Raw genomic sequence first — 25,740 nt, forward strand, 5'->3', positions numbered from 1 at the left:
GAATAGCACTAACATTCAGCTATTCAGCATTCAACCTACAGAACACAACATATGACTTATCGGGCTCCCGAGTGGCTCAGCGGTCTAAGGCAGCTGCATCTCAGTGCTTGAGGCGTCACTACAGACTTCTCAGAATCGTATTACAGAAGAGGGAAGGAGGCGAGAAAATGGCATCTTCTGAACCTGCTCTCTCTGAAGACTATTTATCCTGTCCTGTGTGCTGTAACATCTTCAATATTTAGTTTTCCTACCATGTACCCACAGCATCCGTAAAGTCTGTCTGCGGAAAATTCTGGAAACAGAAGAAATCTCAGGAATTTCCAGTGTATCAGGAAATATTTTCAATGGATCTTCCTGTGACCTGGTCTTAAAGAAACCTGTGGTTAGGTCTTTGAAGGTTAGAAGTCTGAGAGCTTCAGCTGGGTCTGAGGGAGGGAGGCAGAGAGCTTCAGCTGGGTCTGAGGTATAGGAGGGGAGGGGAGGTAGAGAGCTTCAGCTGGGTCTGAGGGAGGGAAGCAGAGAGCTTCAGCTGGGTCTGAGGGAGGGAGGCAGAGAGCTTCAGCTGGGTCTGAGGGAGGGAGGCAGAGAGCTTCAGCTAGGTCTGAGGTATAGGAGGGGAGGGGAGGTAGAGAGCTTCAGCTGGGTCTGAGGGAGGGAGGCAGAGAGCTTCAGCTGGGTCTGAGGGAGGGAGGGAGGCAGAGAGCTTCAGCTGGGTCGGAGGGAGGGAGGCAGAGAGCTTCAGCTGGGTCTGAGGGAGGGAGGCAGAGAGCTTCAGCTGGGTCGGAGGGAGGGAGGTAGGCAGGCAGAGCGCTTCAGCTGGGTCGGAGGGAGGGAGGGAGGCAGAGAGCTTCAGCTGGGTCTGAGGTATAGGAGGGGAGGGGAGGCAGAGAGCTTCAGCTGGGTCGGAGGGAGGGAGGCAGGCAGAGAGCTTCAGCTGGGTCTGAGGTACAGGAGGGTAGGCAGAGAGCTTCAGCTGTGTCTGAGGGAGGGAGGGAGGCCTAGAGCTTCAGCTGGGTCTGAGGGAGGGAGGCAGAGCTTCATCTGGGTCTGAGGTACAGGAGGGGAGGCAGAGGGCTTCAGCTGGGTCTGAGGGAGGGAGGGAGGCCTAGAGCTTCAGCTGGGTCTGAGGGAGGGAGGCAGAGCTTCATCTGGGTCTGAGGTACAGGAGGGGAGGCAGGGGGCTTCAGCTGGGTCTGAGGTACAGGAGGGGAGGCAGAGGGCTTCAGCTGGGTCTGAGGTACAGGAGGGGAGGCAGAGAGCTTCAGCTGGGTCTGAGGTACAGGAGGGGAGGCAGAGCTTCATCTGGGTCTGAGGTATAGGAGGGGAGACAGAGAGCTTCAGCTGGGTCTGAGGGAGGGAAGGAGGGAGGCAGAGAGCTTCAGCTGGGTCTGAGGTATAGGAGGGGAGGGGAGGCAGAGAGCTTCATCTGGGTCTGAGGTATAGGAGGGGAGGGGAGGCAGAGAGCTTCATCTGGGTCTGAGGTACAGGAGGGGAGGCAGAGCTTCATCTGGGTCGGAGGTATAGGAGGGGAGGGGAGGCAGAGAGCTTCATCTGGGTCTGAGGTACAGGAGGGGAGGCAGAGAGCTTCATCTGGGTCTGAGGTATAGGAGGGGAAGGGAGGCAGAGAGCTTCAGCTGGGTCTGAGGTACAGGAGGGGAGGCAGAGCTTCAGCTGGGTCTCAGGTGCTCTGCAGTCTGCACAATGAGAAAGTCAAGCTCTGCTGTCTGGATGATAAACAGCCTGTTTGGTGTGTTAGACTTCAAAGAAACATAAAAAGCATGACTGCATCCCAATAGATTAAGCATCTGTATAAATATGCTTAAAAATACAGTACCAATCAAAAGTTTGGACACACCTACTCATTCCAGGGTTCTTCTTTATTTTATATTTTCTACATTGTAGAATAATAGTGAAGACATCAAAACTATGAAATAACACATATGGAATCATGTAGTAACCAAAAATGTGTTAAACAAATCCAAATATAGATTCTTCAAAGTTGCCACTCTTTGCCTTGATGACAGCTTTGGACACTCTTGGCATTCTCTCAACCAGCTTCATGAGGTAGTCACCTGGAATGCATTTCAATTAACAGGTGTGCCTTGTTAAACGTTCATTTGTGGCATTTCTTTCCTTCTTAATGCGTTTGAGACAATCAGTTGTGTTGTGACAAGGTATGGATGGTATACAGAAGATAGCCCTATTTGGTGAAAGACCAAGTCCATATTATGGCAAGAACAGCTCAAATAAGCAAAGAGAAATGACAGTCCATCATTACTTGAAGGTCATGAAGGTCCGTCGATACGGAAAATGTCAAGAACTTTGAAAGTTTCTTCAAATGCAGTCACAAAAACCATCAAGTACATTGATGAAACTGGCTCTCACGAGGACCGCCACAGGAAAGGAAGACCCAGAGTTACCTCTGCTGCAGAGGATAAGTTCATTAGAGTTAACTGCACCTCAGATTGTAGCCGAAATAAACGCTTCACAGAGTTCAAGTAACAGACACATCTCAACATCAACTGTTCAGAGGAGACTGCGTGAATCAGGCATTCATGGTCTAATTGCTGCAAATAAACCCCTAATAATAGTTCTGATGTCTTCACAAATATTCTACAGTGTAGAAAATAGTAAAATAAAGACAAATCCTGGAATGAGTAGGTGTGTCCAAACTTTTGACTGGTACTGTCTATTATTGAGATGCTCTATTCTTTCTAATGAGCTTCTGTGACTCTGGACTCCAACACTGCCAACCTGTCTGAGGACCTGACCAGTGTTGAGAGACAGCAGCTTCCTGACAACACACAGAGAGGTTTGATTACCTTGAGCGTGTACTGGGCTCTTAGGGATTTAACTCAGGGGACACAGCTGAGAAGTGGAAGAATATACACTGGCAGCTGCGTGTGGTCACATGGTCTGTCAAGAGGAAGAGAACCAGTGACTTTTGGGGGTGGATCCGGGTGTATTTTATTTAGTGTTATATAATGATGATGCACTTTTCAAACATGTACCACTAGACCCACAGTAACTCCCCCTCCAGAAGATCAGCTGGACTAAGGAACACTCATGATTCTCTGACCCAGTCAGTAACACATCACTACTATAGAACAGGTTTCCCCACACCTTTGCAATTGTTGTAAACTTTTGTCCTTTTATGATATTACATGTGAAGGTGTCTGTTTGGGGGGTGCTGCCAGATATTCATTCCTTTTTAGTAGACGCTCTTATCCAGAGCAATTTACAGTAGCAAGTGCATACATTTTCATTGATTTTCCATATTAGTCCCCTGTGGGAATCGAACCCACAACCCTAGCATTGCAAGCACTATGCTCTACATTGATTTATCACCATGGTGATAGAAAGTCGACAGGTACAAACCTAGATGACCAGCCTGTGCACAATACATTAAGTGGTCTGTAAGGATGCTAAATTAATCATGCACAAAAAGTGGTTGTTTTCCATGCTATTTGATCAAAGAAACCTATTTAATTTAATGTGGATGTTTTGTGTCTTTGCCTCTAACTTTACACATTTTGATGTAAACGTTTTGAGTACAGGGTTGTGTTCTTTCTGGATTCCATTAGAATGACATCACAGAGAAAAGGAACAGGGGAAACCACTTTTACAATTCCAACGGTTGAATCCTGCAAGATACTGTTCTTAACTATACAACTACTGTTTTGCAGCACCCCTACTGCCCGTTGCTATGAGCACCTTATGCTATAAACGAGTCAGTGTACGATTGTGATGGAGTAAAAGAGGGCCGACTCTTCACCATCTTTATCTCATCAATCAGCAAAAACATGTTTTAATTTAAGGGGTATTTTTTGGGTCATATTTTGATGCAGTCCTTCAGGGATGAGAGATAAAACACATTTTGGTTAACTAATCTCGGTTTTCAAAAAGTAAAATTATTGCTAAAGTTTGTAATTTACATTGAATCTGTCCACAGGAGATTCACGTTTTTGGATAACAAATGATTTGACTGTGAACTCTTTCGGGTTACATCTGTTCATTAAATTATACTAACATGGTGTGTTGATACACTTCATTGATCATCAATACACAAAAAATCTTTAAAAAATCTAAAAATCTAAACTTGAACTAAATTGACTGTGGGTTAGCAGTGGTCATGATGCTTTCAAAAGTGAGACGGGTCCAGTCCAGCTCTCATTGGGCACACGTGCGGTCCCTTCACACCTTCTCGGCTGGCCATTGGCCAAGAGCCTTCCACATCCCGCCCACTCATTCAGGTGACTGATTCTAAAAAGACGCCCACATCGGATGCTGAGCTTGTGACTGAGACAACCGACTGTAGTAAACTGGTAAACCGGAGGATGAACGACAACAAGAGTTGACGACACACTCTCCACTGCTCAGTGCTTACATTACAACTAATAATATTCAGTATAGTAACGTTACATGGTCCATCTCTTGATTTCGCGCTCAGCAGAGTGTTTCGGTTCAGAAAATCCAAACACGAAGCAGTAAAACTCACCGGTCAACGAAAAGCGAGCAGCAGAGAGAAGACTAGCCTACCAAGTCGGACATTATCACAATTCTCAACCAAGAGGTCGGCATCACTTGAATGCGAAGATGACAGACGCGGTCGTAGACGGTAAATTGGAGCTGGTGAAACAGGCAACGAAATATGTAAAAGAGACCGAGAACGTCGCGGAAAAATATTCTGCGATGACCGTTAGCAAGAACAGCGACATGAACATGAATGTCGGTGAATTGCAGTCCGCCGCATTCACTGCGGTGCCCACTCTCAAATCTGTCAAGAAGGTAAGACCGACAAAAAGCGTGAGCACTGAGCACCGTCATCAACATTCAGTACAGTATAGGATAATTGTAGGAAAACTGCATCTATGCGGTATTATGGATGGATGGATGGGTGCAGGATCTGCCTGCTGTACCATAGTGACTCATGTTTCTTAAAGAAAAAGCATCCTATTGCGTCTCTGACCTTCTAAAATATCAAATAAATATTAACTTTATTAATTTTTCACCTTATGTCCCCCCTTTGATAAATATTTTATTTATTTAATGGGAAATCCCCTAAATTTATAGCAGGACCATTATTCTTATAATGTACAGTATTCGGAAAGTATTCAGACCCCTTTCCGCTTTTACATATGTTGCTATGTTACAGCCTTATCCTAAAATGGATTAAATAAAAAAAATATTAAATCTACACACAACTCCCCATAATGACAACAGGCTTTTAGAAAGGTTTGCAAATTTATAAAAAAGCAACTACCTAAATACCTTATTTACATAAGTGTTCAGACCCTTTGCTATGAGACATGTTTTCATTGATCATCTTTGAGATGTTTCTACAACTTGATTGGAGTCCACCTGTGGTAAATTCAATTGATTGGACATGATTTGGAAAGGCACACACCTACACACACATACAACGTCCCACAGTTGACAGTGCATGACAGAGCAAAAACCAAGCCATGAGGTCAAAGGAATTGATCTGGGGGAAGGGTACAAAAAAAGAATGCAGTATTGAAGGTCCCCAAGAACACAGTGGCCTCCATCATTCTTAAATGGAAGGAGTTTGGAACCACCAAGACTATTTTTGGAGCTGGCAGGACAACGGCCAACAGGACAACGACCCTAAGCACACAGCCAAGTCAAAGCAGGAGTGGCTTCGGGACAAGTCTCTGAATATCCCTGAGTGGCCCAGTCAGAGCCCGGACTTGAACCCAATCGAACATCTCTGGAGAGACTTGAAAATAGCTGTGCAAAGACACTCCCCATCCAACCTGATAGACCTTGAGAGGATCTGCAAAAATGGGAGAAACTCCCCAAATACAGATGTGCCAAGCTTGTAGCGTCATTCTCAAGAAAACGTGAGGCTGTAATCGCTGACAAAGGTGCTTTCAACAAAATACTGAGTAAAGGGTATGAATACTTATGTAAATGAGGTATTTCTATTTTTTTATTTAATACATTTGCAAAAAAAATCGAACACCTTTTTTTCTTTGTCATTATGGGGTATTATGTGTAGATTGATGAGTTTAAAGAAAACTATTTAATCCATTTGAGATATTATTATTATTAAGGCTATTCAAGACCCATGCAAGTGCTACCAGTCAGTGTCCCAGCTGAGCAGTGACCATCTTGATCTATCTATTACTCAGACCCAGATAGAAAATCTAATCCTCTGCATAATTGTAATTAATTAACTGCACTATTCATCAGTAGGCTACTTCAAAAACAATGACCAAACTCTACAATACTCCTAATCAGGCATGTAACTTTGGTTTTGGGCGGGACAGAATCTCTCAGGGGGGGTTCAGAATGGTCTCAAGCTAATTTCCTGCATTTCTACTAGGACTGTCCCTCACTAAAATAAATATTGATCCACCAAGTGTAGTCTTTTCCAACCAATTAGTCAAAAGTTTAAAATGTCTATTTTTCCACAGGCCTATATAGACACATCCTGTGTGTTTGAACTTGTACTGACCTTGTCTGATGCTTTAAGCACGATGTTTGATTAAATAATGACGACACACAAATGACTCGAGGGAGCCAGAGATCAAGATAGCCTAACCAAAAAAAATAAATAAAAAACCTGTTCCCAACCCTCTCGTTGCTCCTGACGTTGCCGGTTAAAAGGCTACACCAACAGTCGGCAACCTTTTCCATCTGCGGTGCCAATTTATCTCGCCGTTTTTTATCCATCTGCTCGCCCAGTTATGATTTGCATAATGCACTTTCTCTTGGAACGGTTTCATTTAATTTATAATAGTCGTTGTATCTCAAAATCATAGGACGTTGATTAACCACAGACGATCTAAATGAAAATGAAAATGAAAATTATACAAATCTACAAGTAACTTTTATTGCCATTGCCAACTATGTAATAATAACCTACATAAAGCCAACGCAAAAAAAACATTGCAGACAGCAGGTAGAAAATAACCAATGTTTCAACGATCTTGAAACATTGTATCAACTATCAACTGGGTGGCCCCAAAACTGGCACTAGCAATCTTGAGACATTGTATCAAATATTCTGGGCCTTCGGTTTCCAGCTCCAGTGAGCTTGAGGCAGGACACAGCTGTAGACTATTTGTGCAAAGGATAAGAGGTAATCGGGTATTATTTATTTATTTATGACGTTTCCACTGGATCAGAGCATTACATTTTTCCCTTTTTATGCAGAGGGGTTATCAAAAGGGAGAGAGTTCGAAACTATTGTCATTCTCAATTCATTCTAAAAACAGACTTTGTTTACTTGCTGTTTGAGGTGAAGAAAAAATTACGTTGAGAAGTTCCACAGCTCATTAGTGTTGGTTCGTCAAGACAGTCAGAAATACTGTCAGACATCCTCAAATGGGCACATTTTATAGGCCTACATTTGCACACAGGCCAGGAAGACTAGTCCTACTTCTATACGCCTAATCAGGTGTGCAACAATGACAGGAGCGTTTCAAACAAAACAATGAATAAATAAATTGACAAAACTTTTAAATGAAATGAAATAAACAGAACAAAAAACGTGTTTCTCAAGAGGGAGAGATTAACATCTGCTGAATACATGTCTACTCCCGACAATGACATCTGTAAATGACTGTAGTAGTACTACATTGAATTTATTAACACAAATTACCTTAACCAAACAAGCATGACAGATGATAAATGATGGGAATTAACGGTACATGTAGGCTTACTACTGGTGATTCGATAGACACAGCAAAACACCATACACAATGAATGTTATGAAACAATGAATAGCCATGAAATGGCGGGAGAGAGCTCATTCGAGGAGAGAGCTCATTCGAGGAGAGAGCTCATTCGAGGAGAGAGCTCATTCGAGGAGAGAGCTCATTCGAGGAGAGAGCTCATTCGAGGAGAGAGCTCATTCGAGGAGAGAGCTCATTCGAGGAGAGAGCTCATTCGAGGAGAGAGCTCATTCGAGGAGAGAGCTCATTCGAAGAGAGTGAGAGAGAGAGACGTGCATCTGGGTCACAATCCCCATATTCCTTGGAACGTGGTATCCCCAGCGGGCCTCCTCAATGGACAGGGGCAAAATCCCACGGGTGACTCGTGTGCCATGGGGGGGGTGTATCTAGTGCCATTTTGGAAAAAAGTATCTATTTGGTACTGGTCTACAACAACAACAAATATTCCAGCCTTCACATAATGCAAAAACAGTATGTCCCCTTTTGTGTTGTACACTTCCAGCAGAGGAATAACATCTCTGTGTGCGTGATATTCAGTTTCACCTGCATATAGTATGATCTATGGATGGCCTGAAACTGCAGTCTTTGATGTCTGAATTTATATGAACATGACTGGGCATTCAAACATACAGTATCTGTATCCATTCATCATCAATATTGCGTTGTGTACCGACTGTGCACCATGACAATGAAGCCTGTAGAGCTGTTTATGCCGTGTCAGTGTGAAAAGTAGGGAATTAACTAGGGAAACTTACATATCAATAACATTACAATGCTATACTGAATCTAATAAAAACTCACATTGCGCTGTCAAAATAACGTCTGAATATCGGTCTTTGATCGTTTGACCGCAGGTTTTATCGTTTGATTCAAGTCTACTGTAGTGTGATAGAGGCACAAATAATACCTAAAGTAAGTAAGTGAGCTAGTTAGCTAACGTTAGCCAACTTTTGGCTAGCTCTAATGATACATCTACTGGTGAAAACTAACCAAGTTAATTTAATTTAGTTGAAACGGGACAAAAAGGCTACAACACTGACAGATAGCTAGAGCTGAACTGGCTGTGGTAGCTACTAGCTAGCTAGCTAGTTCATTTTCTTCAGACAGAACTTCAGTCGAGAGATAATGTTTCATCCTCTAACATTAAATAACACCTAAAGTAAAGTGAGCTAGCTAGCTATGTTAGCCATGTTAGCCATGTTTCATCCTCTAACGTTTCATTTCAATTACACTACTAGCTCAGCACTGGGAATAAATAAATACTTTTTTCCCCCAGTTAAGTAAAACAGCTGTTACCTTGCCAGCTACATCAGCCAAATAAAGATTAGCCAGTTTCTGCTCTGCTTGCTTTTACAACCCTGAGGAAAAGTGCAACACACAGACAGCAGCACCGTGCTGGTCACCACCAATACAGCCTACTCGACCCCTCTGAGATGGTCTTTCCCATGTGGCCAGGGAAAGTTGCACCCCTGCTCCCAATTGTAGCCAGTTTGTTTTGGCCAGTTATTTTCAAATGCAGCTAAATTGGGCAAAGTGGGGTCAGTTCAGATAAACATAGGGTATGGCAAAGTGGGGTCAGTTCAGATAAACGTAGGGTATGGCAAAGTGGGGTCAGTTCAGATAAACGTAGGGTATGGCAAAGTGACAGTGTTGAAGCTCATTTACTGTATTTCTACACAATTTACAAACTCTTAAATACTATTCAGAGAACAGCAAAAACAATCACAATTGACTCCAGCTATGATCACCTTGGCTGCTGTAAATTCATTCACCTCAGCTGATAAGGGACATAAATAACATTCTACTACAACATGTTTTACAGCAATTAGCTGATAAGGGACATAAATAACATTCTACGACAACATGTTTTACAGCAATTAGCTGCTACACACCAGCTCTGCACTAAAAACTCTAGTTTCGTTTCATGTCAAGTCAAACAGCAGTTACCTAGCCATTTTACAGCCATCTTTAACCTCTGCACTGTTTTGAAGGGAAAGTCCTGCTGATCCTTCCTGCCCGCTCTAAGGCGTCTGCATGGTCCTAAAGCCAGCCCCAATATGTTAAACTGCTATTGTCTTTTAATCAGGATTGGAATGGTTTTAATACTCTGCCATACTTTGCCATACCCAATTGACAAATAGTAAAGGGCCAGGGGTACGCTGTATTTAGATTTTAGTTCCAGACTTTTGACACGGTGCCTTGCAGTCAGAGACTGAAGAAAGGCTTTAGGGATGTGCATATATAAGAGACCATTTTGAGGATGAGAACACAATGAACTATTCCTGGCCGCAATCAGTGTCTGTAATGACACATTAGTGTATACTTTATTATGTTCTGGTTGATAACAGATTGCTGTTGTTAAAACATGCCGTTGTTTAAACATGTTTACAACATATTGAGGAACATTCAAAGAGTTTATATTGTTTATTTAAAAAATAATGTATAACTTGTTTATTATCAGAATGTGTTCCCTGTATGTACCTAAATATGTCCCGTTCCCTGCCTTGACCAATTTAGGGAAAAAACATTGGCAAACAACCGCTAGAGACTAAAGTAGTTGAATCCCCAGAGTGTTTCAGTAAAGACAGAGCCAGTATACTGAAGGGATGACTGTAGGCTGCTATAGGAGGAAACACTCGCTTCAATATCATGGAGGGATGTGCATTGCAACGATAGACTGAGGTGCACTGAGCTTATTTAACTCTCGATTGTGTCCGGGTCCAAAATGCCATTTCCCCAAGAGCACTATGGGCCATGGCCAAAAAGGAGCCATTTACAATGCATACTGTGATAGACTATTAACATTTAACCTTTATTTAACCTTTATTCAACATGTATTTAACATTTCATTTAACCTTTATTTAACCTTTATTCAACATGTATTTAACATTTCATTTAACCTTAATTTAACCTTTATTCAACATGTATTTAACATTTCATTGAACCTTTATTTAAACTTTATTTAACTAGGCAAGTCAGTTAAGAACAAATTCTTATTTTACAATGACGGCCTACACTGACCAAACCCGGACGACGCTGGGCCAATTGTGCGTCACCCTATTGGGACTCCCAAATCACGTCCGTTTGTGATACAGCCTGGAATCGAACCAGGGTCTGTTCGGGATGCCTCTAGCACTGAGATACAGTTGCCTTAGACATCTGCGCCACTCGGGAGCACGTAAGATTTACACCTAGTTCTGGGTTTGGATTCATTAAAAACAGAACATATCACTGATGAGTGTTGAAACCCCTTGATTAGCCATGACAATATATGGACTGAGTACTATATAATTGCCAATTGCACTGACTGAGGTGCACTGTACTGCACTGTTTGGATTTGAATGATTAGTATCCCCAGAATGTATACAACCCAAGTCTTTGGTTTATACTGTAGCATGACAGCCAGGGATATGTCCCAAATGGCACACTATTCCCTTGTTATAGTGCACTACTTTTGACCAGGGCTTCCATATGGGAATACTAGGCTGCTGTTTGGGACACACACATCACAGAGCTTATACAACCCAGAACTTATTGCTGCAGAGCCCCTCTTAGACCTGGCAATATGTGGACTGAGTTTCCCAGAGCCTCAGTCTGCAAGGAGAGTAGGAGTGCTGATCTAGGATACATTTCCCTTTTTTAGATCATAATAAATAAGATTACATGAACAGTGGGGATCTGATCCTAGATCAGCATTCCTGCTCTGATGTTCTTTGTGATTACGGGTCGTGGTGTTCTAAACACACTGGATATGGGAGGAATGTGGTCTTGAGTATTATGGAAAATAAATCTCTTGTGTTATGAATTCATGTGAGAGGCTGAGAGTCAGGGCTCCCTGCTGTGGTCACACTGTGACACCTGTAGAGTGTTAAAGTCTTGAGTAAGAAGATGGATTTACAGGGTCAAAATAGTGAATAAGACTATCTAAAACACTGAAGTTGAACATGGATTAGGGCAATTATTTAAAGAAAATCATTATTATGCTGTAGTGCAGAGCAGTATTTGGGGAAGTTAAATAAATGTTATGGTTTTCTAAAACAAAAGACATGTCAATAGAATATTTATTTGTTTATCCAACCGTGGTCTCTCTCTCTCCATACCAACCGTGGTCTCTTTCTCTCTCCATACCAACCGTGGTCTCTCTCTCTCCATACCAACCATGGTCTGTCTCTCGCCATACCAACCATGGTCTGTCTCTCGCCATACCAACCGTGGTCTCTCTCTCCATACCAACTGTGGTCTCTCTCTCCATACCAACTGTGGTCTCTCTCTCCATACCAACTGTGGTCTCTCTCTCCATACCAACTGTGGTCTCTCTCTCCATACCAACTGTGGTCTCTCTCTCCATACCAACCGTGGTCTCTCTCTCTCCATACCAACTGTGGTCTCTCTCTCCATACCAATCGTGGTCTCTTTCTCTCTCCATACCAACCATGGTCTCTCTCTCCATACCAACTGTGGTCTCTCTCTCCATACCAACTGTGGTCTCTCTCTCCATACCAACTGTGGTCTCTCTCTCCATACCAATCGTGGTCTCTTTCTCTCTCCATACCAATCGTGGTCTCTTTCTCTCTCCATACCAACCGTGGTCTCTCTCTCTCCATACCAACTGTGGTCTCTCTCTCCATACCAATCGTGGTCTCTTTCTCTCTCCATACCAACCGTGGTCTCGCTCTCTCCATACCAACCGTGGTCTCTCTCTCTCCGTACCAACTGTGGTCTCTCTCCAATCCAACCGTGATCTCGCTCTCTCCATACCAACCGTGGTCTCTTGCTCTCTCCAATCCAACTGTGGACTCTGTCCATACCAACCGTGGTCTCTCTCTCTCTCTCCATACCATCCGTGGTCTCTCTCTCTCTCCATACCAACTGTGATCTCACTCTCTCCATACCAACTGTGGTCTCTCTCTTTCTCTCTCTCTCTCTCTCTCTCTCTCTCTCTCTCTCTCTCTCTCTCTCTCTCTCTCTCTCTCTCTCTCTCCCCATACCAACCATGGTCTCTCTCTCCATACCAACCATGGTCTCTCTCTCTCTCTCCATACCAACCACGGTCTTGCTCCCTCTCCATACCAACCACGGTCTTGCTTTCTCTCCATACCATCCGTGGTCTCTCTCTCTCTCTCCATACCAACTGTGTGTGTGTGTGTCCGTCTATGTGTCCATGTGTGTGTGTGTGTGTGTGTGTGTGTGTGTGTGTGTGTGTGTGTGTGTGTGTGTGTGTGTGTGTGTGTGTGTGTGTGTGTGTGTGTGTGTGTGTGTGTGTGTGTGTGTGTGTGTGTGTCCGTCTATGTGTCCATGTCTGTGTGTCCGTGTGTGTGTGTATGTGTCCGTGTGTGTGTTGTGTGGACACAATAGCACTCCCTCCTCTTTATTAATCTACCCACTATAGTTACACAACACAGAGAATGGCTTCATTATTATATTACATCTATTCATGCTTTTCTCGTTTGTTGTCACTTATCATGAAAGACTACCTCTTGGGAAATGTTCTCCTACATTTAGATTTCTGTAACGTTCAAAACTGATTTATATGCTGATAGAATCGTATGGTACATTGCACTTTGGTTTATGTTGAGGTCAAGTTCAGTACATTTTAGCATACAGTTAATAATCTCTGTGTTATGAATTCATGTGAGAGGCTGAGAGTCAGGGCTCCCTGCTGTGGTCAAACTGTGACACCTGTAGAGTGTTAAAGTCTTGAGTAAGAAGATGGATTTACAGGGTCAAAATAGTGAATAAAACACTGAAGTAATTAATTTGTATTAATTACAATTTCATGTAATTAACATGTGTTTTAAGAACACATAGAATTGAATACCATATAGCCATAGAAAGAGATGTTATGTTCATGTACAGTCTATTATATTGTCTCTGTTGGTCTTTATCAAATCAACATTCAATTTGTCACAATGCACTGAATGCAACAGGTGTAGGTAGACCTTACTGTGAAATGCTAACTAACAAGCCAGTAACCAACAATGCAGTTATAAGAAAATATAGTTATATTTTCAATATTATTATTATTTTTTTTTAAAGTAGCAATAAAATAACAATGTGGAGGCTATATACAGAGGGTACTGGTACAGAGTCAATGTGGGGGCTATATACAGGGGGTACTGGTACAGAGTCAATGTGGAGGCTATATACAGGGGGTACTGGTACAGAGTCAATGTGGGGGCTATATACAGGGGTACTGGTACAGAGTCAATGTGGAGGCTATATACAGGGGGTACTGGTACAGAGTCAATGTGGAGGCTATATACAGGGGGTACTGGTACAGAGTCAATGTGGGGGCTATATACAGGGGGTACTGGTACAGAGTCAATGTGGGGCCTATATACAGGGGGTACTGGTACAGAGTCAATGTGGAGGCTATATACAGGGGGTACTGGTACAGAGTCAATGTGGAGGCTATATACAGGGGGTACTGGTACAGAGTCAATGTGGGGGCTATATACAGGGGTACTGGTACAGAGTCAATGTGGAGGCTATATACAGGGGTACTGGTACAGAGTCAATGTGGATGCTATATACAGGGGGTACTGGTACAGAGTCAATGTGGAGGCTATATACAGAGGGTACTGGTACAGAGTCAATGTGGAGGCTATATACAGGGGGTACTGGTACAGAGTCAATGTGGAGGCTATATACAGGGGGTACTGGTACAGAGTCAATGTGGAGGCTATATACAGGGGGTACTGGTACAGAGTCAATGTGTGGGGGCTATATACAGGGGGTACTGGTACAGAGTCAATGTGTGGGGGCTATATACAGGGGGTACTGGTACAGAGTCAATGTGGGGGGCTATATACAGGGGGTACTGGTACAGAGACAATGTGGAGGCTATATACAGGGGGTACTGGTACAGAGTCAATGTGGAGGCTATATACAGAGGGTACTGGTACAGAGTCAATGTGGAGGCTATATACAGGGGGTACTGGTACAGAGTCAATGTGTGGGGGCTATATACAGGGGGTACTGGTACAGAGTCAATGTGGAGGCTATATACAGAGGGTACTGGTACAGAGTCAATGTGGAGGCTATATACAGGGGGTACTGGTACAGAGTCAATGTGGAGACTATATACAGGGGGTACTGGTACAGAGTCAATGTGGAGGCTATATACAGGGGGTACTGGTACAGAGTCAATGTGGGGGCTATATACAGGGGGTACTGGTACAGAGACAATGTGGAGGCTATATACAGGGGGTACTGGTACAGAGTCAATGTGGAGGCTATATACAGAGGGTACTGGTACAGAGTCAATGTGGAGGCTATATACAGGGGGTACTGGTACAGAGTCAATGTGGAGGCTATATACAGGGGGTACTGGTACAGAGTCAATGTGGAGACTATATACAGGGGGTACTGGTACAGAGTCAATGTGTGGGGGCTATATACAGGGGGTACTGGTACAGAGTCAATGTGGAGGCTATATACAGGGGGTACTGGTACAGAGTCAATGTTTGGGGGCTATATACAGGGGGTACTGGTACAGAGTCAATGTGGAGGCTATATACAGGGGGTACTGGTACAGAGTCAATGTGGAGGCTATATACAGGGGGTACCAGTACAGAGTCAATGTGGAGACTATATACAGAGGGTACTGGTACAGAGTCAATGTGGAGACTATATACAGGGGGTACCAGTACAGAGTCAATGTGGAGGCTATATACAGGGGGTACCAGTACAGAGTCAATGTGGAGGCTATATACAGGGGGTACTGGTACAGAGTCAATGTGGAGACTATATACAGAGGGTACTGGTACAGAGTCAATGTGGAGGCTATATACAGAGGGTACTGGTACAGAGTCAATGTGGAGGCTATATACAGGGGGTACTGGTACAGAGTCAATGTGGGGGCTATATACAGAGGGTACTGGTACAGAGTCAATGTGGAGGCTATATACAGAGGGTACTGGTACAGAGTCAATGTGGAGGCTATATACAGGGGGTACTGGTACAGAATCAATGTGGAGGCTATATACAGGGGGTACTGGTACAGAGTCAATGTGTGGGGGCTATATACAGAGGGTACTGGCACAGAGTCAATGTGGGGGCTATATACAGAGGGTACTGGTACAGAGTCAATGTGGAGGCTATATACAGAGGGTACTGGTACAGAGTCATTGTGGAGGCTATATACAGGGGGTACTGGTACAGAGTCAATGTGGAGGCTATATACAGGGGGTACTGGTACCGAGTCAATGTGGAGGCTATATACAGAGGGTACTGGTACAGAGTCAATGTGGAGGCTATATACAGAGGGTACTGGTACAGAGTCAATGTGGAGGCTATATACAGGGGGTACTGGTACAGAGTCAATGTGTCAGGGCTATATACAGGGGGTACTGGTACAGAGTCAATGTGGAGGCTATATACAGAGGGTACTGGTACAGAGTCAATGTGTGGGGGCTATATACAGAGGGTACTGGTACATAGTCAATGTGGAGGCTATATACAGGGGGTACTGCTACAGAGTCAATGTGTGGGGGCTATATACAGAGGGTACTGGTACAGAGTCAATGTGTGGGGCTATATACAGAGGGTACTGGTACAGAGTCAATGTGTGGGGCTATATACAGAGGGTACTGGTACATAGTCAATGTGGAGGCTATATACAGGGGGTACTGGTACAGAGTCAATGTGGGGGGCTATATACAGGGGGTACTGGTACAGAGTCAATGTGGGGGCTATATACAGAGGGTACTGGTACAGAGTCAATGTGTGGGGCTATATACAGAGGGTACTGGTACAGAGTCAATGTGTGGGGCTATATACAGAGGGTACTGGTACAGAGTCAATGTGTGGGGCTATATACAGGGGGTACTGGTACAGAGTCAATGTGTGGGGGCTATATACAGAGGGTACTGGTACAGAGTCAATGTGGAGGCTATATACAGAGGGTACTGGTACAGAGTCAATGTGGAGGCGATATACAGAGGGTACTGGTACAGAGTCAATGTGGAGGCTATATACAGAGGGTACTGGTACAGAGTCATTGTGGAGGCTATATACAGGGGGTACTGGTACAGAGTCAATGTGGAGGCTATATACAGGGGGTACTGGTACAGAGTCAATGTGGAGGCTATATACAGAGGGTACTGGTACAGAGTCAATGTGGAGGCTATATACAGAGGGTACTGGTACAGAGTCAATGTGGAGGCTATATACAGGGGGTACTGGTACAGAGTCAATGTGTCAGGGCTATATACAGGGGGTACTGGTACAGAGTCAATGTGGAGGCTATATACAGAGGGTACTGGTACAGAGTCAATGTGTGGGGGCTATATACAGAGGGTACTGGTACATAGTCAATGTGGAGGCTATATACAGGGGGTACTGCTACAGAGTCAATGTGTGGGGGCTATATACAGAGGGTACTGGTACAGAGTCAATGTGTGGGGGCTATATACAGAGGGTACTGGTACAGAGTCAATGTGTGGGGGCTATATACAGAGGGTACTGGTACATAGTCAATGTGGAGGCTATATACAGGGGGTACTGGTACAGAGTCAATGTGTGGGGGCTATATACAGGGGGTACTGGTACAGAGTCAATGTGGGGGCTATATACAGAGGGTACTGGTACAGAGTCAATGTGTGGGGGCTATATACAGAGGGTACTGGTACAGAGTCAATGTGTGGGGGCTATATACAGAGGGTACTGGTACAGAGTCAATGTGTGGGGGCTATATACAGGGGGTACTGGTACAGAGTCAATGTGTGGGGGCTATATACAGAGGGTACTGGTACAGAGTCAATGTGGAGGCTATATACAGAGGGTACTGGTACAGAGTCAATGTGGAGGCTATATACAGAGGGTACTGGTACAGAGTCAATGTGTGGGGGCTATATACAGGGGGTACTGGTACAGAGTCAATGTGTGGGGGCTATATACAGAGGGTACTGGTACAGAGTCAATGTGGAGGCTATATACAGAGGGTACTGGTACAGAGTCAATGTGTGGGGGCTATATACAGAGGGTACTGGTACAGAGTCAATGTGGAGGCTATATACAGAGCGTACTGGTACAGAGTCAATGTGGAGGCTATATACAGAGGGTACTGGTACAGAGTCAATGTGTGGGGGCTATATACAGGGGGTACTGGTACAGATTCAATGTGTGGGTGGCTATACAGAGGGTACTGGTACAGAGTCAATGTGGAGGCTATATACAGAGGGTACTGGTACAGAGTCAATGTGTGGGGGCTATATACAGAGGGTACTGGTACAGAGTCAATGTGGAGGCTATATACAGAGCGTACTGGTACAGAGTCAATGTGGAGGCTATATACAGAGGGTACTGGTACAGAGTCAATGTGTGGGGGCTATATACAGGGGGTACTGGTACAGATTCAATGTGTGGGTGGCTATACAGAGGGTACTGGTACAGAGTCAATGTGCGGGGGCACCGGTTAGTCGAGGTAATTGAGTTAATATGTACACGTAGGTAGAGTTATTAAAGTGACTATGCATAGAAAATAAACAGTGAGTAGATAGTCCGGGTGGCCATTTGATTCATTGTTCAGCAGTGTGGTGGCTTTGTGGTCGAAGCGGTTGGAGCTGAAGGAGCCTTTTGGTCCTAGACTTGGCGCTCTGGTACCTCTTGTCGTGCGGTAGCAGAGAGAACAGTCTATGACTTGAGTGGCTGAAGTCTTTGACAATTTTTGGGGCCTTCCTCTGCCACTGGCTAGTAATAGAGGTCCTGGATGACAGAAAGCTTGGCCCCAGTGATGTACTGGGCCGTGTGCACTACCCTCTGTAGTGCTACCCTCTGTAGTGCTACCCTCTGTAGTGCTACCCTCTGTAGTGCTACCCTCTGTAGCGCTACCCTCTGTAGCGCTACCCTCTGTAGCGCTACCCTCTGTAGCGCTACCCTCTGTAGCGCTACCCTCTGTAGCGCTACCCTCTGTAGTGCTACCCTCTGTAGTGCTACCCTCTGTAGTGCTACCCTCTGTAGTGCCTTGCGGTCAGATGCCGAACAGTTGCCATACCAGGTGATGATGTAACCATGCTCTTGATGGTGCAGCTGTAGAACTTTTTGAGGATCTGGGGACCCATGCCAAATCTTTTCAGACTCCTGAGGAGGAATAGGTGTTGTCGTGCCCTCTTCACAACTTTTTTTTTATGTGTTTGGACCATGTTAGTTTGTTGGTGAAGTGGACACTGAGGAACTTGAAACTTTAATGAGAGCAAGGTTCTGGTGCCTCGTACATCTAGAATCTAATTTCAACACTGACACCCCACAGTAACTCTATTGATAGAAATGTTTATTCTGTAACTGATTCCGCTGAGTAACCTCTCTATGTCTGCCGTTACCAGCAGTACTGAATGTGTCATGCTGCAGTGCAGTGCTATGCTGCTAACACAGTACTGAATGTGTCATGCTGCAGTGCAGTGCTATGCTGCTAACACAGTACTGAATGTGTCATGCTGCAGTACTATGCTGCTCACACAGTACTGAATGTGTCATGCTGTAGTGCAGTACTATGCTGCTAACACAGTACTGAATGTGTCATGCTGCAGTGCAGTGCTATGCTGCTAACACAGTACTGAATGTGTCGTGCTGCAGTGCTATGCTGCTCACACAGTACTGAATGTGTCATGCTGCAGTGCAGTGCTATGCTGCTCACACAGTACTGAATGTGTCATGCTGCAGTGCTATGCTGTTCACACAGTACTGAATGTGTCATGCTGTAGTGCAGTGCTATGCTGCTCACACAGTACTGAATGTGTCATGCTGCAGTGCTATGCTGCTCACACAGTACTGAATGTGTCATGCTGCAGTGCAGTGCTATGCTGCTCACACAGTACTGAATGTGTCATGCTGTAGTGCAGTACTATGCTGCTCACACAGTACTGAATGTGTCATGCTGCAGTGCTATGCTGCTCACACAGTACTGAATGTGTCATGCTGCAGTGCAGTGCTATGCTGCTAACACAGTACTGAATGTGTCATGCTGTAGTGCAGTACTATGCTGCTAACACAGTACTGAATGTGTCATGCTGTAGTGCAGTGCTATGCTGCTAACACAGTACTGAATGTGTCATGCTGTAGTGCAGTGCTATGCTGCTAACACAGTACTGAATGTGTCATGCTGTAGTGCAGTGCTATGCTGCTAACACAGTACTGAATGTGTCATGCTGTAGTGCAGTGCTATGCTGCTAACACAGTACTGAATGTGTCATGCTGTAGTGCAGTGCTATGCTGCTAACACAGTACTGAATGTGTCATGCTGTAGTGCAGTGCTATGCTGCTAACACAGTACTGAATGTGTCATGCTGTAGTGCAGTGCTATGCTGCTAACACAGTACTGAATGTGTCATGCTGTAGTGCAGTGCTATGCTGCTAACACAGTACTGAATGTGTCATGCTGCAGTGCAGTACTATGCTGCTCACACAGTACTGAATGTGTCGTGCTGCAGTGCAGTGCTATGCTGCTAACACAGTACTGAATGTGTCATGCTGTAGTGCAGTGCTATGCTGCTAACACAGTACTGAATGTGTCATGCTGCAGTGCAGTACTATGCTGCTCACACAGTACTGAATGTGTCGTGCTGCAGTGCAGTGCTATGCTGCTAACACAGTACTGAATGTGTCATGCTGCAGTGCAGTGCTATGCTGCTAACACAGTACTGAATGTGTCATGCTGCAGTGCAGTGCTATGCTGCTAACACAGTACTGAATGTGTCATGCTGCAGTGCAGTACTATGCTGCTAACACAGTACTGAATGTGTCATGCTGTAGTGCAGTGCTATGCTGCTAACACAGTACTGAATGTGTCATGCTGTAGTGCAGTGCTATGCTGCTAACACAGTACTGAATGTGTCATGCTGCAGTGCAGTACTATGCTGCTCACACAGTACTGAATGTGTCGTGCTGCAGTGCAGTGCTATGCTGCTAACACAGTACTGAATGTGTCATGCTGCAGTGCAGTGCTATGCTGCTAACACAGTACTGAATGTGTCATGCTGCAGTGCAGTGCTATGCTGCTAACACAGTACTGAATGTGTCATGCTGCAGTGCAGTACTATGCTGCTAACACAGTACTGAATGTGTCATGCTGCAGTGCAGTGCTATGCTGCTCACACAGTACTGAATGTGTCGTGCTGCAGTGCTATGCTGCTCACACAGTACTGAATGTGTCATGCTGCAGTGCAGTACTATGCTGCTCACACAGTACTGAATGTGTCATGCTGCAGTGCAGTGCTATGCTGCTAACACAGTACTGAATGTGTCATGCTGTAGTGCAGTACTATGCTGCTCACACAGTACTGAATGTGTCATGCTGTAGTGCAGTACTATGCTGCTCACACAGTACTGAATGTGTCATGCTGCAGTGCAGTACTATGCTGCTAACACAGTACTGAATGTGTCATGCTGCAGTGCAGTGCTATGCTGCTCACACAGTACTGAATGTGTCATGCTGTAGTGCAGTACTATGCTGCTCACACAGTACTGAATGTGTCATGCTGCAGTGCTATGCTGCTCACACAGTACTGAATGTGTCATGCTGTAGTGCAGTACTATGCTGCTCACACAGTACTGAATGTGTCATGCTGTATGTAGTGCAGTACTATGCTGCTCACACAGTACTGAATGTGTCGTGCTGCAGTGCAGTACTATGCTGCTAACACAGTACTGAATGTGTCATGCTGCAGTGCAGTGCTATGCTGCTAACACAGTACTGAATGTGTCATGCGCAGTGCTATGCTGCTAACACAGTACTGAATGTGTCATGCTGCAGTGCAGTGCTATGCTGCTAACACAGTACTGAATGTGTCATGCTGCAGTGCTATGCTGCTCACACAGTACTGAATGTGTCATGCTGCAGTGCTATGCTGCTCACACAGTACTGAATGTGTCATGCTGCAGTGCAGTGCTATGCTGCTTACACAGTACTGAATGTGTCGTGCTGCAGTGCTATGCTGCTCACACAGTACTGAATATGCCGTGCTGCAGTGCTATGCTGCTCACACAGTACTGAATGTGTCGTGCTGCAGTGCAGTGCTGCTCACACAGTGTTTTGACTATCAGCGTAGGAGTCATTTAACACTGAGAGAAAGTAGCGATAAACTGAGACATTTGGCACATCCATACTGACTGGTCAAGAACATTTTTCTTGCTGGTTTTGAAGTAATGTCCTGACCTTTAGAACGCCTGTCTTCCAAACGGCTCCGTATTCCCTGTACAGCCCGACGGGCCTTGGTCAAAAACAAGTACATCATAAAAGGGAATTAGATTTGTGATGCAGGTGTCGTGTCTTTACTATCATTAACTGAAGACTGATAGTTTATCAAAGATTCTCTGTAATTAGTATTACGCGATTAGACTGATTTAATCATGTAACTGTAATGAACTAGGAAATCGGGGCACCAAGGAAAAATATTCAGATTACAAAGTTATAATTGCCTAAAATAACTTTTCAGATATTTTATCTGATCAATTAGTCTTCGAATTAATGAATTATTTACTTTACCTCACGTTAGTCTCATTCCAAACGTCGTAAATTGTTGATTATCTGCACGAACCCAGTCTTCACTATGAGTCATCCATACATCAATTGTCTTAAATCATTTATTTATTACTAACTAAGTAATTCACAGAAATGCATAAACAAACAAACAAACAAGGTAAATGTGGTTACAAGAAATGATAGGAGAATGTGCCCTAGTGGGATAAACCGGCATGGTTGCTTGTTAGACAAAAGGGAAGTGGGGGTCGATTAAGAAGTCACTACAGAGTGATAATCATAACAATTGAAATGCTAATCCTTTGCACATGAACGCTCACTCATTCGGGAACAATTGCAATCAATATATATATTTACGCTCAGTGTGTCGTCTTGATCGCTGGTGAAAAGTTGGTTTCTTTTGTGGAATTGTCCGTCTCTCTCCCTCTCTCTCTTGGTTGTGGTTAGAGGGGATTGTTCAGAGTGACATTCATTCATTTGTAATAGAATGGATGTTTCGGCGGTTGTCGTTCTTATTCAAAGACTTGTTCTTATTCTGTCGGTATCGATAGTCTAAGAGTTTAACCACGTGGTATGGTTAAAAGATTCAGCAATGGTCTACAACCTTTGTCCTCCTAATGGAGAAAAACATGGTCTGCAACCTTTACCCATCTTGTAATTGAGGTAAGCTCGGTTTGCTGATCGAAAACCAGAGTGGGGGTTTTATTCGGAAGGCAGAAAAGGGCTGTCCCAGGACGCTGGGCTCAGGGGCGGTCCTTTGATTTAGTTAACTCCAATCCCCTTTTTGAGTTTTTCTTCATTAAACAGTCCAAAATCATATTACACAATTATACAAACAGTATCATACTCACTCATGCATCTTATACAACAATTAGATGTAAACCTCATATCTGAGGCTATTATATAAACAGTGTTATGGTAATGTGGCCGCACCGTCTCCCATGAGCTTCCCCAAGTTGTGACACATGGACCAGTTCGTAGCTGGATTCTTCACCGATCTTTTATACTTTCTCCGGAACATGACATTTGTTCGTACCTCAAGTTCTGTGAGGTGGAAGGAATTGCTTTGTGCTCTATGAAAAATTACTCTCTCTATACTGCGTGTCCATGAGGAGATCCTCAGGAATTTACGACATCTCTCTGACCACAGCAACCTAGTTGAAGGAGGAAAGGGGGAGGCAGGGAGAGGGGGATGGGGCTTGCTATACCCAAAGAGGCCAACGTCATGACACAGGCAAACGTCTCCAAATTGAACATTGCCTACCTGTCTCAGGTCTGTTAACGTTGCCTACCTGTCTCGGTCCTGCTAACGTTGCCTACCTGTCTCGGTCCTGCTAACGTTGCTTACCTGTCTCAGGTCTGTTAACATTGCCTACCTGTCTCGGTTCCTGTTAACGTTGCCTACCTGTCTCGGTTCCTGTTAACGTTGCCTACCTGTCTCAGGTCTGTTAACGTTGCCTACCTGTCTCGGTTCCTGTTAACGTTGCCTACCTGTCTCGGTTCCTGTTAACGTTGCCTACCTGTCTCAGGTCTGTTAACGTTGCCTACCTGTCTCAGGTCTGTTAACGTTGCCTACCTGTCTCGGTTCCTGTTAACGTTGCCTACCTGTCTCGGTTCCTGTTAACGTTGCCTACCTGTCTCAGGTCTGTTAACGTTGCCTACCTGTCTCGGTTCCTGTTAACGTTGCCTACCTGTCTCGGTTCCTGTTAACGTTGCCTACCTGTCTCAGGTCTGTTAACGTTGCCTACCTGTCTCAGGTCTGTTAACGTTGCCTACCTGTCTCAGGTCTGTTAACGTTGCCTACCTGTCTCGGTCCTGCTAACGTTGCCTACCTGTCTCAGGTCTGTTAACGTTGCCTACCTGTCTCGGTTCCTGTTAACGTTGCCTACCTGTCTCGGTTCCTGTTAACGTTGCCTACCTGTCTCAGGTCTGTTAACGTTGTCTACCTGTCTCGGTTCCTGTTAACGTTGCCTACCTGTCTCGGTTCCTGTTAACGTTGCCTACCTGTCTCAGGTCTGTTAACGTTGCCTACCTGTCTCAGGTCTGTTAACGTTGCCTACCTGTCTCAGGTCTGTTAACGTTGCCTACCTGTCTCGGTTCCTGTTAAAGTTGCCTACCTGTCTCGGGTCTGTTAACCTGTTGCGACGAGCAATCCCGTATCCGGGATCTTAAGTATAGCCTCAAGCTCATTAGCATAACGCAACGTTAACTATTCATGAAAATCGCAAATTAAATGAAATAAATATATTGGCTCTCAAGTTTAGCCTTTTGTTAACAACACTGTCATCTCAGATTTTCAAAATATGCTTTTCAACCATAGCAAAACAAGCATTTTTGTAAGAGTATTGATAGCTAGTATAGCATTAAGCAGGCAACATTTTCACAAAAACAAGTAAAGCATTAAAATAAAATAATTTACCTTTGAAGAACTTCGGATGTTTTCAATGAGGAGACTCTCAGTTAGATAACAAATGTTCAGTTTTTCCAAAAAGATTATTTGTGTAGGAGAAATCGCTCTGTTTTGTTCATCACGTTTGGCTGAGAAAAAACCCTGAAAATTCAGTCATCAAAACGCCAAACTTTTTTCCAAATGAACTCCATAATATCGACAGAAACATGGCAAACGTTGTTTAGAATCAATCCTCAAGGTGTTTTTCACATATCTATTCGATGATAAGTCATTCGTGGCAGTTTGGTTTCTCCTCTAAACCACATGGGAAAATGCATGCAGCTGGAGATTACGCAATAATTTCGACGGGGGACACCAAGCGGATACCTGGTAAATGTAGTCTCTTATGGTCAATCTTCCAATGATATGCCTACAAATACGTCACAATGCTGCAGACACCTTGGGGAAACGACAGAAAGTGTAGGCCCATTCCTTGCACATTCACAGCCATATAAGGAGACATTGGAACAAAGCGCATTCAAAATCTGGGGCATTTCCATTTTGAAATGTCATCTTGGTTTCGCCTGTAGCATCTGTTCTGTGGCACTCACAGATAATATCTTTGCAGATTTGGAAATGTCAGAGTGTTTTCTTTCCAAAGCTGTCAATTATAGGCATAGTTAAGCATCTTTTCGTGACAAAATATCTTGTTTAAAACGGGAACGTTTTTCATCCCAAAATTTTAATAGCTCCCCCTAATGCATAACTGGTTAACGTTGCCTACCTGTCTCTGTTCCTGTTAACGATGCCTACCTGTCGCGGTTCCTGTTAACGTTGCCTACCTGTCGCGGTTCCTGTTAACGTTGCCTACCTGTCTCAGGTCTGCTAACGTTGCCTACCTGTCTCAGGTCTGTTAACGTTGCCTACCTGTCTCAGGTCTGTTAACGTTGCCTACCTGTCTCAGGTCTGTTAACGTTGCCTACCTGTCTCAGGTCTGTTAACGTTGCCTACCTGTCTCAGGTCTGTTAACGTTGCCTACCTGTCTCAGGTCTGTTAACGTTGCCTACCTGTCTCAGGTCTGCTAACGTTGCCTACCTGTCTCAGGTCTGTTAACGTTGCCTACCTGTCTCGGTTCCTGTTAACGTTGCCTACCTGTCTCGGTTCCTGTTAAC

The 25,740-nt window shown here is 44.4% G+C and overlaps 1 protein-coding gene across 1 annotated transcript in view; it reads left to right on the forward strand.

The window, feature by feature from the left end:
• Positions 1-4,282: 4,282 nt before the first annotated feature.
• ahcyl1 (adenosylhomocysteinase-like 1) overlaps positions 4,283-25,740 on the forward strand; it is an 80,482-nt gene continuing 59,024 nt past the window's right edge. The window contains exon 1 of the mRNA XM_052484707.1: positions 4,283-4,788. Coding sequence (XP_052340667.1) covers positions 4,597-4,788 — 192 coding nt within the window. The 5' untranslated portion in view covers positions 4,283-4,596. The remainder of the gene's footprint in view (positions 4,789-25,740) is intronic.

Source organism: Oncorhynchus keta, chromosome 28, assembly GCF_023373465.1.
Source record: "Oncorhynchus keta strain PuntledgeMale-10-30-2019 chromosome 28, Oket_V2, whole genome shotgun sequence".
Lineage (NCBI taxonomy): Eukaryota > Metazoa > Chordata > Actinopteri > Salmoniformes > Salmonidae > Oncorhynchus > Oncorhynchus keta.